The sequence below is a fragment of the Rattus norvegicus genome, chromosome 9 (genome assembly GCF_036323735.1).
Source record: "Rattus norvegicus strain BN/NHsdMcwi chromosome 9, GRCr8, whole genome shotgun sequence".
NCBI lineage: Eukaryota > Metazoa > Chordata > Mammalia > Rodentia > Muridae > Rattus > Rattus norvegicus.
In genome coordinates, this window is record NC_086027.1 from 89,993,762 (window position 1) to 90,011,456 (window position 17,695).

General features: G+C 40.3%; 1 protein-coding gene across 8 annotated transcripts in view; it reads left to right on the forward strand.

Annotated features, from left to right (window-relative positions):
• Nyap2 (neuronal tyrosine-phosphorylated phosphoinositide-3-kinase adaptor 2) overlaps positions 1-17,695 on the forward strand; it is a 278,358-nt gene that overhangs the window by 138,653 nt on the left and 122,010 nt on the right. For all 8 annotated transcript variants that reach the window (XM_063266525.1, XM_063266527.1, XM_063266530.1 and 5 more), the window contains one exon: positions 14,031-15,119. In XM_063266525.1, coding sequence (XP_063122595.1) covers positions 14,031-15,119 — 1,089 coding nt within the window. The remainder of the gene's footprint in view (positions 1-14,030; positions 15,120-17,695) is intronic.

The following is a 17,695-nucleotide window of genomic DNA, read 5'->3' on the forward strand; positions in this document are numbered from 1 at the left end:
TCCAAAGTACACTGTCTGATAGAACTAAGGTATATCAAATCGATGATTTCTGCAACGATAATGATATTAATGGCATTGCCTTCATCTTTGAAGGTATAATTCCTTTACAGATGTTAGCAAACATCAGCACAGCTCCAGTGTAGTTGAAAAATGCTTTACAGCTTTGGAAATTCAAGCTGCTTTTCCTGTGATCTCACCTACTTACGAAGATCACAAACATTTCTATCTTTATATCACAACTGGGACAAACTTACAAAGGATAATCCCCAGGGGACCATATCTGTGGAACTGCAGGGACTTGGCTTCTACAGGGTTGGCAGCCCCAGGGACAGGAGAAATGTTCTAATCGTTAATCGGATTTCTCTTCCATCTAACGTTCCCTTAACATAATATCCTCCTGGGTGAAATCCAAATTAACTGAGCATCTATTGGGTACTCAGCACCATGCATTTTCCATGGGCACTTTGATGGTATCACATGTTTCCCTCAAGTCAGGAAATCAACTTATTTGGTGACTTCCTTTCACTGCAGGCTGAGATGCAGTATGTGATATCGACTGTCAATTTATAGAGATAACTAGTGGAAGGCTTAAGAGTGTTCGGTCAAAGCAAGGGGAAAAAAAGATGTATGACGAGTGATTTGATAACTCAGATGCTTCTAAGTTTTCAACGTGTGTGTTGTTCTTCTTAACTTAAAGTTCCTATTACTTGAATGGCCCCTGGGTATAGGTGATTTGGATGAAGAGAGAAAGCAATTTGCAGCACTAATAGTTGGGGAAGCTGTAACAATCTGTGACAATATTTACTTAAAAAATTTTTCTAAATATATCTCATGTTTAAGATTAAGCATTCCCCCAAACTTTTGGAAGGTAAAATTTCATTTCCAAAACTGAAGATTCCCAGGAGAGAAGCAGAAAAATTGAAGGTATATATAAGAAAAGGGAATAGGAAAACTTTAAAAAATATATTTGCAGTTTATTGTCTGGTGAGCTGTTATTGGTAGTAATTAATTATTGATCAACTGCCTATTGGGAGCTGTGTTAAGTTTTGGGCGCTTTTAAAATTAAATAATTCTGCTGTCAGAATGCGTATAATGCTAAGGAAAGAGAAGCTGATGTTCTAGTACATTAGGGAAGGCAAAATTAAAAACAAAAAGTCAGAATTTATAAAAATAGAAAGGGGAAAGTTGGTGTCATTTGAGTTGGACCTTAGAGAATGGGAAATGTTTCATCTCAGGAAAACATCACAGAAGAAAATGACTGAGTAAAGTGTGAACACACATGGCTGAGAAGCATGAAGACCTCGTCTCATGTGAAGGACACACGATGAATAAAAAAATGTCTGTGAAAAACACAAAGATATTCATTTAGTTGAAGGATGAGTCAGCTATCTTACATGCTATTAGTTAAGTAAAGATCATGTTGTCGGCTGCATGTTCTGTATTAGTCTTCCTCCAATACACAGGTCCCAGTCAAATGTCACGATCACACATGGAATAGTAGCTATAAAGGCATGTATAGTACATTGGTGCCCTTGTTTGTAGTAGCTTGGATAAATTCAGTTTTATGTCAACAGACTATTTTTTAGGAGGTCACTTGGACTCCTGATTCCTGGCCTGAGACAAGGCTTACACCTTAGACCGTATACACAACAGAATCCAATTTAATTTCCCTTTTATTGTATCTTCATGCTTCTCTGTGGCCTTTGCTTGGAGTCTAGTGGTGATTGACAACATGAGCACTTTCATTTTTGCGATCCTTTATTTTTGGCAGATAAAACACAACCTTCCTTATTCTGCCATGTGGATAATCCAAGCATTCCCTCACCGACACCCCTCTTATTCATACAATTCCTTTGTAAATGTTATTACTTTTCATTCGTCTCATCGTCTTGCCTATCAAGTTAAATAATGCCTAAAGAAATGGCATGCTCTAGGGCTACTCATACTTTTTAAAGTCAGCAGAGAACACTTGAAGTCTTAAAGCTGACTCTAGGAGGGGCAAAGGTCTCACATTCACTCAACAGTGAAAAATATTTACCACAGACATGCTTGTAATAGCCCCAGCCTATTTGTCTTAGTGATTGGACAAAGATTATTCCATACATAGAACCATTCATGGCCCTATAGAGAGTAGAGTTAAGCTTAGTAAGGGAAAATAGGTGTATAGTCATGTCTAACTCACTTGAACTAATCAAGAAATCAAGAGAAGAAACTCACATTGGTACCTAGTGTGATAGTCATGAAGGAGTCCTCTAAAGAGGTAACATTTAAAGGAACCAGCCATGTTTAGGTTCAATATAGTTCCATTTGTGGTATTTTAGACTTACTGGTGTAAAAGCTATAGACCATGGAGTAGTAGAAGCAGGGTAGCTTTTTAGTTAGGGCTTTACCGCTGTAACACTATGATCAAGGCATCTCTTGTAAGAACAACATTTAATTGGGGCTGGCTTACGGGTTCAGTCCATTATCATCAAGCTGGGAGCATGGAAGGATTCAGGCAGGCATGGTGCAGGAGGAGCTGAGAATGCTATAAATTCATCCAAATGCAGACAGGCTTTAATTGGCCTCTAGACAGAGGATCTTAAAGCCCTTGCCCAAAGTGACACATTTCCTCCAACAAGACCAAACCTACTGCAGCAAAGCCATACCTCCAAATAGTGCCACTCCCTGGGCCAAACATATTCAAACCACTGCATTCCACTCCTTGTCCCCCACAGGCTTGTTTAAACATTATGCTATGTTTAGACTCAAAGAGTCTATGGGGTCCATACCTAAACATAGCATAATGCAAAATATATTTAGTCTAACTTCCAAAGTCCCCATAGTCTATAGAAGTCTCAATAATGTTAAAAATCTTCTGGGATTTATCCATAACTTACCTGTAATCCCCAAAGCAAGACAGGAAACCAGCTAGGCAAATTCCAATCTCTGCATCTCCATGTCTGAGGTCAAATATTCAGTTCTCCAACTCTTTTTTCATCTCTGTTGACTGCAACAAACTTCTTTCTCTTGGGCTGGTTCTACTCCCTTAATCTTTTTATCTCCTTGAACACAGGATTCAGTTTCATTGCACCTCCAGGTGCCCCTTTATTACTTGAACCATACATTTTATATTTGTCCTTTCTAAGCTTGCTATGCTTGTTGAAAATGCTCTTCACGAGAGTAAACTTTAGTAACCACAGAACATAATTTATACCAGGCTGTTTTGAGACTTTCCTTGTCGAAACGATTAATTTAATTCTCTTCATCTTAGCCTCAGGTAGACTCTTTGGGCAATGGGAAAAAGCAGCCATATTCTTTATCAAAATATCACACACACACACACACACACACACACACACACACACACACACACACACACACACACACACACACAGTCTATAGGCTACATCCTAACATTTTTCTCCATTGAATCCTTTTGGGCCAGCAGGCCTAGACAGTTCAAAGACCAGAGTCTTCCATATTCCTACTAGGATGGCTCATTAAGCCCCATTTAAAGCATTCCGTGGCTTTTCAAATCCAAAGTCCCCAAATCCACATTCTTCTAATCAAAAACATGGTCAGGCCTACCACAGCAATACCCAGTCCCTGGTACCAACTTCTATCTTAGTTAGGGTTTTACTGCTCTCAACAAACTCCATGACCAAGGCAACTCTTATAAGGACAACTTTTAATTGGGGCTGGCTTACAGGTTCAGAGGTTCAGTCCATTGTCATCAAGGTGGAGGCATGGTAGCATCCAGGCAGGCATGGTACAGGAGTTGAGAGTTCTGCATCCAAAGGCAGATGGAAAACTAGTTCCATGCAGCTAGGACAAGGGTCCTAAAGTCCATGCTCACAGTAACAGACTTCCTCTAACCAGGGCACACCTGCTCCAACAAGCCACACCTCCAAATAGTGCCACTCTCTGGGCCAAGCATATTCAAGTAACCACAGTAACTAAACTCAGAAAGAGGTGGCTGCCCGAAGGCAGAATTTGACTATGCTAGTTTTTAAATCAAATACATGTGCATACACATTGGAAATGAAAATTAAGGAACAAATGTCCCAAAAGAATTGTAAAGATACTAACTTAAGTCTCAGCCAGCATCCTGTGCCCATAGCAGAAACAAGCTTGATATCTAGAAATACTGGGAAGTTCTATTGGCCCACCAAGCTACGCTCTGTGTCTTACACTGTCATTCTTTATTGATAACTAGCCTCATTCTGGTTTGTTTTCCCTTTTATGTGAATCCCTTCACTCTGATTTTATTCTAGGACCTTGATCCACAAAGTATGAAACTTCTTTTCATATCTCTTCTATGAATCACCCTGTTGTAATTTGATAATACTCAGAAAGAAATGTTAGTTCCTTAATTTCTATATTCTGGAAGGATGCCTTCTGTATCCTGAGAGTACAGTATGTACCTTAGTTCTATGAAAACAGAAATATCTTTTTTATTTGAGATATCTCCATGCACAGGATATTAATTTTGGATTATTTCATTCAACAATTGTTGTATGCTACCCAGACTCAAAACTCCACAGATAAGACAATAATTTATTACCTCTCATTACTCTCAGATTGATTTAGTTTATAAGAATGGTTCTTCTAATCTCTGTGATACCTGTTAGGGCCTTTCATTTGGTCGTACTTATATGACACGGGATATGAGGTGGAAGTGTAAAGACGGTTTCAGCCTGAGATGTAATATGTCACATTTGCCAATTTCTATTGGTCAAGGGAAGTCTACATCCAACCTGAACTGCAGGATGGGAAGAAAGGAAGTAAGGAAGGCTATATTTGAAGACTAATTATTTTCCACAATTTCCCTTCTAGTTTATAGTGCCAATGGATAGAAGATCCCCAAGACTTTTCTAGAACTTTCACTGTGTTAGGTCATGGCCTTGAAAACCAGTCTCCTCTGACACAGCTTCGCAGGGAGAGATCCTTGCTTGACTGTAGTTCCTACTATGAAACGGGTTTTTGCACAAAGTCAAATTTATCTGTGCTATATGAACCCACAATACTGGCATATCAGGATGAGGAAATCTACCATCTATACTCATGAACCAACATTATCCAGAACTGCATCAGGTACTAAACTTCAGTGTTCCATGGCATCTCAGAAATAACTTGTAGCCGTTGCCTATACTCTAGGATCATAAGATATTGAGATCTTAGACTAAGTCTAGGATCTCTATATTTTTTATTTGTCTCCTGGTTTGTAAAATTCTCTCTACAAGTTAACCCGTTCATAAAAAGGCCCTTGGTATCAGTGAGTAGCTTTCTGTTGAATTTCAGTCTTCATATATTTTAGCTCCCCAAATATTTTTTAATTTATATTTTGATTTGTCTCCAGAAAATCTGGGTTGTATATATCTCCTTCATACTTTTAATGAACTTTCAATTAATCAAAGTAGCTTTCACTTCATTGAGTGAAAAGTAAAGTAACATATTGATCGAGGCCCCTTTTTACATGATAATAAGGTTAGGTTATTCCAAAATGCTTATTAGATCTTAACATCCCTGATGCCATGGACTAGAATGTTTTTAGAGTTTTCAACAGTGGGTTTCGATTTTTAATCTGCATGATCAAATTTTGCTGGCACAGCTCTGAATTTGATGTTAGGCTGAACACACATTTTAAATTATGTTTAGCTGCCCGGAATGGTCTTTTAGACAAAATAGAGCACTAGGAACATTTCCCTTCCTCTCTACCTGAAGATACAACAGCTTCTTTTCCAGCATCCTTCTGCACTATTGTCCTTCATCATGTGTAGCTAAAAGAACCCCACAGATGCTTTTACATCCTTCTGAAACTCTCCCTAATTTTCAATCATCCTAATTTTCCCTCAACCTGCAACATAGATTTCCTATTTTCCCACATTCTGTAGCAATGTACTGTACAATCATGATGCCTCCCAACATCCTGTCCTTCAAGCATCTACTGGCTCTGTGTTCCAGAGCTGGTTCTGGCTAAACCAGAACCACCTATGTTATTCATTTCAAGTCTCAAACATATTATGTATCAATGGACAAGGAACTATCCTCAGCGGGTGTGTCCAACTGTTTGACAATGGCACGAAATGCTTCTGTCATCTACAAAGTTCACACTGAAGAACTGTGCAATTGAGTCAGAAGGTTTTAAGTAAATTTATCATTTTCTACTGTGCTATTTTCATTCCTAACCTCTGATATCTGCAGTTCACAAACAGCAGCTTAAACTTGCCTGATGTAATATTATTGTGTGGGAAAACGCTGCTAATTAAGGTTAAGGTCCATCATTGACCAGTTAGCCTTTGGGCCCATTGCATAATGGGTTAGTCCCTTCATTGACAGGGTTCCTCCTTCTTTGACCTTGTCTGGGTAATCCAATGCACCCCCAAACCCCCCACCCCCACACATACCTCTACCTAAGGAATGTCACATAGCCTCAGTTAAATTACAGGATCAAATTCCTTTCTCAGATAAGAACCTGTTCAGCTAGCATCTGAGATTCCTGAAAGGCTTTCCCATGCTAATGAGGCATTTTGCTACTCTAAACCCTTAGCCCATCCTGGATATTCCTAACCTTAGTCCCCCAAAACTTTATAAGCTTTGAATCACCTCAAGTAAAGTTGATCTGTTCCGGTCATTCACCATATGTATTAAGAGGGCTTTGAACCCTCCATTCATCGTTGTGTCTCTTCCCTTTGACCACAGACCACATCAGTCAGTGATCCACAAGAGTTGGGAAAACCACATTATTGTATTATATTAGTAATAATACAAACATAGCCATATTTACATTGTAGTTTTTTTTGGTGAATTCCACCAGGGCACAGTGGGGATTGTCTTTCTATAACTGAATGACTTCTAACTTATATGGACTAGTTCAGAGGTGGGGGTCAAGACAAATATGACAGTTTTACTGGGCTCATTCAGCTGACTTTTCATTGTTGGTCTTATTTTTTCTTCTCTCTATGAATAGCTTGGGCTTTATTCCTGCAGAGTGATCTCAAAGAGGTTTGGTGTCATGTTACATAGTGGCTGGATTTTCTCCAAAAAAGTTGGAAATACACTTCACAGACCAGAGAAAAAACATGCATATAGAACAAAAGGGAACTATTACTGGAGGCTATCAAACATAGACTGTTTTTTCTAATTTAAGATTCTTTAAATATTTCTCACTCCAACCTGTAAGAATTATGGTTTCAAAATGCAACCTTGACCCTCATCATAGGAAATGAACTCACACATTCAAACCTATTCTAGTTATTTTTTACATGAAAGTTATAGACCTCAAGTTTAGTTTACTACCTGTAGAAAAGCAATGTTTTGCAAAAGTACGTGCACATGCATATTTTGAGGAAGAGAAGGGAAAGGAGAATACGAATTAAGTAAAGACATTCTTTTTAAGGTTTTTATTTACTTATTTTATTTTATTCTCCTCTCATATATTAAACCCTGACCACAGTGTCCCCTCCCTTCTCACTAGATTCTCTCTCCAGCTCCCCACTCCCTGAGATCTCCTCCTCCTCAGTTTCCCTTCAGAAAAGGGCAGGCCTCCCAGGAAAATTAACGTGTATGTGTGTGTGTGTGTGTGTGTGTGTGTGTGTGTGTGTGTGTGAATACATATACATATACATACACACACATATATATATACATGTATAATATATATGTGTATATAAGAATTATATATATATGTACATATATATATAATTCTTAAAGGTAATATGTTTAATGTCATGTATCTAAAGTCAGTCAGAGCTGAGGTAGAATTCTATCTGTCTTTGCTGTTAAACCAAAGCCCCTCCTTCAGGCCTCACTGGGCAGAGAGTCTCTAAAACTCAGAATGCTTTGCTAAACCAGAAGGCAGTCTTAGTTCATTTTGATCCACTCACATGCCAATTAGCGTTTTCTGCTCGTTTTGTCATGTTTATCTAGAACTGTAGCATGGATCCTGAAACTTCAAACTGGGCATGCCCTGTTCCTTTATCATACTTCCTTGTTCCTCGTATAAGTAGACCAAAGACATTGCAACTCCCAATCCCTTCACAAACATCTTTTGAAAATGGTTGATAGTATTTTGGAGCTTGTGACTGTGAAATTAAAAATATCTCTCAAAGCTGTTGAATTGTGAGTTGCGAAGAGAGTTATTGTGAGCACTGTTCCCCCCTGCAAGTGGGAAAAGTGTCTCTCACCTTTCAGAAATCAGCCTGTGCCAGTGTCACACAGTGTGGACATTATTTCCAAGGCTCAACTATTGCATAAGCAAATCTCTACAGCAGGATATAAAGCCCTGTGGTTCTGCGTATTATATGGATGAGTACCATTTAAACAGTACATTATCGTACGCCGTAGATGTCAATGAACCGTATAGCTTTCCCATACTGCTTTTGTATACAATAGTAAATTAAACTGAGGATATTCTACCCTAAAGACATAGGTAGCAAGCCATTCATATTTGCTTACCAGCCACATATAGTAACCTGCACTAGATTCACAGATTGGCTATGCTGACAACTGGTCAGGGATTGGGGAGGGATCCAGAAAGCAGTACTCTTGAATTAGTGGTCATTGATAGATTCTGGGAGCTGGGGAAACATTGCCTTCAGTTGTGTGCTCACTGCCAGGCTCTAACTAATACATCTGACCCATGACCACACAAAGGGTCCTGCGTGAACCCCGTGAGTCACGAAATCGGATGAATAGATACAAACGTGAGAGATTAATGGGGAAGAGGTGGTTGGACATGGAAGGTAAGGATGTGGGAGAGAGTTGCTTAAGAACAGACACATTATATAGACATGTGAGATTGTCTAAGAACAAATTATAAATACACAAGCAGAGAGAGAGAGAGAGAGAGAGAGAGAGAGAGAGAGAGAGAGAGAGAGAGATCAGATGAATGAATGTGTCTGGGCAGAAAATTTGTAATTTGTCCCATGCGCGACCTCGCCAGCAAGAAAACACGCGGGGACATATGAATCCTTGCAGTAGCCAAAACCTTTTATTAAATCTTAAAGAGAGCCCCGTGCGCCCGCATGGCACGGCTTATATACACCCTATTGTGGCGCATCCACACCTGATTGGTCGCTTACCCATGATCTCATTAGGCACGCCCCAGAGTGGGCAAAGACCTGGCACAGAGGCACTCTTGCACATGCGCACACAGTTAACTTCCTGAAAGGAAGTTGGCTGGCGCGGTGGAGGCCAGCGCCATCTTGTAATGGCGGGAGCTATCCTGGCCTTCCACGTGGGGCACAGTGGAAGCCAGCGCCATCTTGTGGTGGCGAATGTTAAAGCGGCCCTCTACAGTAATTGTCCTTCAAACTCGGAATTCTATGACCACAGAGTATTGCCGATGCTGACCCGTGTTGTGCTACTATTTAATCCCACAGGCTATGCACACTGATACTAAAGCATATTTTTATATTACCCCTTTTTTAAAACACACACACACACACACACACACACACACACAATGTATTTCTGAAGTTGACAAAGGACATGGTGAATTTCCAAAATTAGCTGTGAAAGACAGATCATCTAGGCATGACTGAAAGCCATGCGTAACCTTTGTGCTCAGGTATTTCATTTCAAAAATATCACTTTCTGATCACTCAGTGAGACTGTCATTGAACTATTTTAAGCTTTAAAATTTGTGTTCTGAAGCTGAACAGGATTTATTGCTTCTATCTTTGGGCTTATTAGAAACAATTTAAAATTCATTTAGCAGTGATAAAAATCACCATTTTCTTATGGTTGAATTCAGCTAAATGTCGAAAATGCAATATAGTTCTTATTCATTCTGTCTGTCTGTGTGTGTGTGTGTGTGTGTGTGTGTGTGTGTGTGTGAGTGTGTGTGTGACTTTTATTAGCAATAATTCTACATCTGTCTGCATGGCTCAAGTCTATTTTAAAGGCTTTAGGAAAAAAATTGCAATAAGAGTTAATTTTCTTTACTTTTTAAATTTACCAGAAATAGATTAAAGTAGAATACATTATGGGATAATGTTACCTAGAATTTTAAGATGTTTCCATAGATAGACAAACTTTAAAAATATGACAGTTGGAACACAACATCACTCATCTGCCCTATGATACATGGGCAAATGAAGGGAAAAATCAGATCCTTAGATAAGTAAGCCTCTGATCTTACTCTCCAAATGAATTATGAGGTTTCAGGGGCTTATGGAATAAAGATGCAGGGGGAATGGGTTTGATTATTTGTAAATTATGTAGTTATTTATTCACTAGATAAATCCTTATTCTCCCAATTTAAAATTTGTATACAATGCTACTTAAGAGGAGCAGGGAGAGAAAGAGCTGTCAGAGTTTCGTACATCTGCTGGAGTTGTGTACTTGTCACTAATCAGGGGAGGGAGCAGGGCTGAAGATTGCCTCCTGATACACGAGGGCTGTCCCAGGAAAGGCTACCCGGAGAATCACTTCATCTTGTGGGGAGCTGTGGAAGCACGGGCACTATACGTGTTAAACAAGCATCACCTATAAGCAGCAAACATCTGGAAAGCGGCTCTGAAGTGGGCAGTCTATGTCTAGGCATAAATTAGAGGCTCTGAGTCAAATCACAGGGAACCATGATTATTACCATCCTGGCAGAGGAGACCTGAAGGTGGATATTTGTCCTGAATAGTGCTGTCCTGAAGACCATGACATGGTGTGAAACAGGGGGTGAGAAGAATGGAAAGTCTGCCTCCAAAGGAACTGTATGAGATCTTAAGATAATAGAGATACTCATACTATCCCAATACCAAAGGATGGAATTCAAATAGGTACCCCCATCATTCAGCTATAAGGCGTACTTCCATATTTACATAGTGGCCAGTGAATACATTTTGTCTTTAGCTACCTTAGGGTGACAAACAAAAACGGGAGCAGAAGTTAAATTACAGAAATCCCTTTCTCCCTATCCTTAACACTAGAAGCCCAAGATCATGGCGCTGCATGTGCAGCTTCTGTTGATGGGTTACTACCTGGTTTGTAGATGGATGCCTTCCCTCTGTGCTCTGATATAACCGGTAAGGGGACAAGGAGAGACTCTTCCAATTACCACAAAGGGCCCTTACACTCAAGATTCTTACCGAGCTTACGTGTCTGCTACAGTTCTCTTTCTCCAGGGGTTGTGATAGTGATTGAGGTCTTGATTGTGGGATTTTTCTGTGTGCTAGAGGACCCCAGTTCAAGTAATGACAACTGCCAGTTTTGATCATCCCACCAACACCAGAAGACTCTCATATTATATTTGATTTACCCTATATACAGTATTTATTATCTGTTTCAAACTTTAATTATCTCCATGCTCTAAAAGGCTTGTCCATATTTTTTTAGCATTAGTTGTTCTAGCTTAACGAATTAAACTACATTTTCTTCTGATATAGGAAACTTCTTTATTCATTTCATGAGTTTAAAAGCCTTTATTTCATTTTTGTTCCTTTTTGCATTTGGTCACAATTTGAGGAAAACACAAGCAATACCTCCCCCCAGGCCCATTCCAAAAGTTTCCTTCTGCCCTGTATTGGAAAGAGTGGTGTTGCCTCCAAGTTTCTCTGTCTACACTGCTACTTTGGACAATATATAAAGCCTGAATTCCCCATTATCTGCACAGAATTTAAGAGAGAAGAATGAAAACCAGATCCTGAATATTTTTATTCTCGTATTAGGAAATTATCCATCTCAGTATCTTCCCAAATCTAGGCTCAGCTTAACCCCTTGCTCCTAGGACTTCTCATCCCCAGAGTCTTCTTTAAGAATCCAACAACCAAAATGAAATATACTCTGAGAATCATTTAGTTTAAGTGATTCCCTGTGGTTGAAGGAAACAGGAAATAAACTGTAAAGAACATTCTGGGTAGAGTTTCCTTTTTTTTTTTTGTTTTAAAGGTTTCATTTTCTCAAAAATCTTCTAGAACTAAGTTTACCTTGTTCATGAATAGTTTTACTTGATTTGTGTATGTATGTGTACGTGTGTGTGTGTGTGTGTGTGTGTGTGTGTGTGTGTGCGCATAATCTGATCTGATCTTTTTCTTTTAACATAACAAGATTCATACTATGTTGGATGATGAAAGGAAGAGCTAATGGTTGCTATGGTCCCTTCTAAAGAAGAATTGACTAGCCAGTTTCTACTCCGTATGTCTGTAGATTTTTTACATTGGGAGCAAAAGAATTCCACCAGGCTAGTCCCTTGGGCAATAATAGCTAGTTTTGGATGCTAAGGCTTAAAGGAAAAGTCTAGATGCATTTTTAAAAATGTTCAAAAAGCTGTTTGATTTTACTGAGTATAGTTAGTCATCATCCTGGGCAAGTGGAAGGGAATATTTGGAATTGTGAACCACCCAGCCAGATCAAATTCATAGTCAATTGAATATTTGGTTGGTTTTGTGTTAAAGACAACATGAATGCCAAGAGAAGCCACATAACTAGTTCTTAGACGTATTCTTATATTTAGGTAAATTTTAGAAAGGTTTTTGTGTCATAAGATATGTGATTTGAAAACATCAAAGGAGAAATTCAGTATTTCTTCTTTTGTTTTTCTTCACACTACCGCTTTTAAAAATTTATTACTTTTAGATTTTTTACAGTTCAGTTATTACCCCCTATCCTGGTCCTCCCTCCCACAGTTCCTCATCCCATTCCTCTTCCCCCCGGTCTTCAAGAGGATGCTCCCACCCTCCAATCCCCCCATTCCTCCAGACCCTCCCCATTCCCTGGGGCCTCAAGTCTCTCCGGGGTAGACACCTCTTCTCCCACTGAGGCCAGACCAGGTCGTCCTCTGCTATATATGTGTCCAGGGCCTCAGACCAACTCCTGTATGCTGCCTGGCTGGTGGCTCAGTGTCTGAGAGACCTCAGGGATTCAGATTAATTGAGACTGCTGGTCTTCCTATGGGGTCTCCCTCCTGTGCCTTGATACCCATCTTAGTCTGCAAGTCACAGAGTAGTCTGGTTAATGTCCCCAAGTTTGGTACTTGTAAACTCTGATGTCAGCTTACCTCACGTACTGCTATCTCCTTAAGCCTCAAAGTCTATCCCATTGTATTAAGGAACAATCATTATAAGTATTGGTCTACACAAAGTGGTGAAAACAAGATCCCCAAAATCTGCATGAGGAACCAGACTTTAATTGCACACATTTTCCACCCGAATCTACCTTAGAGAAAGACATCAGAGGTTTGTTTTCTGTCGATTGGTCTGGAGCAAGGACAGGATTTCCAGCCCAGAGGGAGGCGGTTGATTGTTGCACAAATCTGTCACACGTTTCCCGATTGAGCGGTTACTAAAGCTTACGCACTGCCCCTTGCCTGTTCTCTTTCAAAACCCTCCAGGGAGTTCAATGGAACATCAGTGGTAGATTCACACCAAGAGAGCATGTGGGACATCTTAAGATACCTTCTGAACAAAAGCAGATAAACACACACTAAACTGTAGCAGGAGATCTAGAGATGAACTTGTCTAGACTCATAGGATTCTCCTAACATTTTCTCCAAAGCCTCGGATATATCTTTATACGAGCTATTTATTTGCATCAGCACAGAGATGAAATCCAGCAGTGTAAGACTTTTTTTATAAATCCTAAATGAAAGGTGAAAGCACGTACTACAGGCACACCAGTAAAATATTGCAATTTCTGTTATTTTTTTTTGTGACCCTTTACGTGAGTGTGCAATACACTCTCCCCACTGCCAATTTCCGTTTCACTCATTCCTTCCAATCAGAATTGTATGTGTTGTTATCCAAGAAGCTTTACCTGTAACTTTTTCATTTCTAATCACAAGGCAGGGGAGTAATCAACCCCAGGTCTATTGTGTTTATCAGGGTTAGATAGATGGATATAATTAGTCTGGAATTGAGATTGAGTACAATTCTACGCTCAAGACTTTCTGTTTAACTGTGAGTTTGAGTTTTAATCAAAGACTTGAGCTAGAGTGAAGCTGACTACTCCTTGTAACAAAAATTGCAGGAAATCCAAGTATGGGTTAAATTGGAAAAGCGTTCTTATTACATCCATCTGTTTTACTCCCCAATACCTTTTGTTTTTCCTTTCAGTGTCTGCCAAGCCAAGACCCCACAGTGACGAATATTCAAAGAAAATCCCCCCTCCGAAACCGAAACGGAATCCTAACACTCAACTTAGTACGTCTTTCGATGAAACCTACATCAAAAAGCATGTGCCAAGGAGGACCTCTCTCCCGCGAGATTCATCCCTGTCCCAAGTCTGCAGCCCCGCGGCAGACCCTGAAGAAGAGGAGCCTGTGTACATAGAGATGGTGGGGAACATTCTCAGAGACTTCAGGAAGGAAGATGACGACCAGAGCGAGGCTGTGTATGAGGAGATGAAATATCCCATTTTCGACGACCTGGGCCATGATGCCAAATGTGACTTTGATCATCACAGTTGTTCTTCGCAGTGTGCTACTCCCACGGTGCCTGACCTGGACTTCGTCAAGTCTTCAGGACCATGTACTCCTAAGGGTCTGCTTTGTGACATACCCCCGCCCTTCCCCAACTTGCTTTCTCACAGACCACCCCTGCTGGTCTTTCCACCCGCGCCGGTACACTGCTCTCCCAATTCTGATGAGTCTCCGCTGACCCCTCTGGAGGTCACAAAGCTTCCTGTGTTGGAAAATGTGTCTTACATGAAACAACCACCTGGAGCATGTCCACCCTCACTGCCATCCCACAGCTCCAGCCATGCTAAAGACCAGGGAGGAGCCTTGGGTCCTGCTCCTGGAGCGTCCATTCTCTCTTCGTCCCCTCCACCTCCATCCACTTTGTACAGAACCCAGTCTCCCCATGGCTATCCAAAAAGTCATTCCACCTCCCCATCCCCTGTCAGCATGGGGAGGTCCCTGACGCCCTTGAGCCTCAAGAGGCCTCCCCCTTATGATGCTGTGCATTCCAGCAGCCTCTCAAGGAGCTCTCCCTCAGTGCCTCACTCGACCCCTAGACCCGTGTCTCAAGATGGGGCCAAGATGGTCAACGCTGCGGTGAACACCTACAGCACTGCTCAGAGTGGTTCCAGGTCCAGGACACCCACCAGTCCTTTGGAGGAGCTCACCAGCCTCTTTACCTCAGGGCGGAGCCTGTTGCGGAAGTCGTCGTCCAGCGGCCGAAGGTCCAAAGAGCCAGCAGAGAGTAAGTTGAGCAACCCAGTTTGGTACAGCTCTCAAAACCAAAGCAAGGCCCCGTATGCACAAGTAAAGCTCAGGGGCCTTGCTTCTGAGTCCCTTTGGCTCGAATGTGAAACTGAAAAGACATTTTTAAGGTTTTGGTTGGCTAAAAGAAATAGTGTGCTCTGAGTGGGAACTAGGTACAAAGATTAAAAATGGCAGCCTGCCTAGTTCTAATGCATCCTATCTCCCAAAAGGTGTGACTATTTTGAGGCTAATATTGAAATTCTTACAATGGCCACAAAAAGATTAATGGAGAATATCATAAGATTTTTTTTTTTAGGTAAAAGGTCTTATTTGGAGGGACCTAAACATTCACATCCAGAACTATTCAAAGTCAAAACTTAACCTTTTATAGTAAAACTGTCAGGAAATCTTGCAGCAAAGAAAGCAAACTGGGCAAAGTTTGGGGTTCCTTTCCCTTTAATAAAAGTTTTATGTTACTATTAATATATTTCTTATATTATAAGGAATAGTTCTATCTACACATTTCATATTATCACAGACTTCCCTTCACTGTCAACTAGAATAGATTTGGGAGTTCTCTACTCTACACCATCTTAGGGTCTGGAGAGCTGGCTCAGCAGCTAAGAATACTTGCATATTGTAGATCACAGCTGCTTCTAATTCCTGCTCATATATCATCACCACCATGACAACTACCATACCACACACCAGACAGACAGACAGACAGACAGACACGCACGCACACACACACACATACACATACACACACACACACACACACACACACACACACACACACACAAAAACAAAAAACAAAATGAATCTCTAAGCTCCTTAACAATGCCTTATGTTTAGGATACTCTTCCAGGACCCATTGTTTAGAGTATATGAAGTCAGTAATGTGTGACAACTGTCACCACAGGTGAGTTTTAAAGACCATGACATTTCAGTCTCTGGGTGTCCAGCCCTTTCATGAGCCCTACGTGGCTGACACCACAAGTCTATAGAAAGGCTCATGCAGATCCAGGTCAATTGTCTTTCTGTCAGGATCATTCAGTCACACCCGTTTTTTGTTTTGTCTGTTTTGACATAAAATGCGTTAGGCACCCCAACTGATTTAACCAACATATGTCAAATGAGCCCACCATGCACTTCTTATTTCTTTATATGGTTCCACTAGTTACATGAGGAAGACAAGAAGTCCCTAGCTCTCTTGATGCTGAAGATGACATGGTATCCACAAGTAATCCATAGCCACTCGTTGTTATAAGTGACTTTTCTTGCCTTCATTCACTTGTCCCAGAAAGATTCATAAATGCATTAATTAATAAAATGATTCCTGTCCCCATTCTTTTATGTCATAACCTAAGGCAGTAGTCTTTAATGCCTCAGACATGATCGCCTTACATCTATACTTAAATGCACACATGTAATTATTTTATAATTATTTCAAGAATTGAATTTAAAAATCAGGGGATTCTATATTTCATCTTAGATACACAAAACCAAACTACGTATGTTACCTCAACATCTTAAATCATTCACACATACACACACACTCACAATTGATTTTTGCAGTCGTTCTGAATTCAGACAGTTTTTGCCTGTGGGGATATTTGACAATGTCAATGCCTAGTAAACTCGATGGTTGACCCTTGAGTGTTGCTGGGTCTACAACACAGAAGTTGTGGGTATAGATAATTATTAGATAGTACACACCCAAAGGTAGATCCATACCCAGTAATATTTTTTTATTAAAACAGGAATATACAAAGAAACGGTTTATAAAATACACAGTTCTCCTGTGAGAGTATCAGGAGTTTCACAGAGGATTGGTGAAGCTATTGGGCATTCTCCCTACCTATCAGTTTCCTTAGAGCACACTTAACACCTCCAGTTGGCAGCTGGGCCAATTAGCTAGAAAAACTGTGTAAAAGAGACAATTAACTAATGAAGTTATTTCAGGAGAAAAAATCTATCTGTTAATATCATGCTATGTGCTGTGTATCAGAGATGCCAACAATCTGATTTTGAAAGGACTGTGAATGCTTCAAAAGCAGAGGCTGTGCATGGAAGAGTGACCCATAGTCTTTGCAGCCTTTGGAAGGCAAGGGCTGGGTTCCTTTCCCTAATCTATCACTGTTCAGAGAGCCATGCTCTGAGTTTTATTGGCCCTGACAATTTTCACTACATAAATGGGAGGGGAGTACAATGAAGAGTAGGATCAAGTAATCAAAATATTAATTTTCTTTGACTTTAAAGGAAACCAGAAAAAATATTTCTTGATGATCAAGAAAAACAATCATTAGTGCTCTTAGAAACATTAGGTGATGCATGAGAACCAAAACTGTTAATAAAGAGAAGTTAGCTGGTAACTGTCACTCATTACCTTCAGTGACTTCTCTCCTTTACCCAAGCCTGACAGGATTTGTAAGCATCTGTTGATGTCATTAGCCCAGAATGAGGGACACAAAGCAGTGAAAGATTCATGACTTGAGTGTAAGGGGTTTTTATTTTAGAATAATATTCCAGGATTCTTTCCCATTTGGGGGATAAGTAAGATTGCTCTCTTCT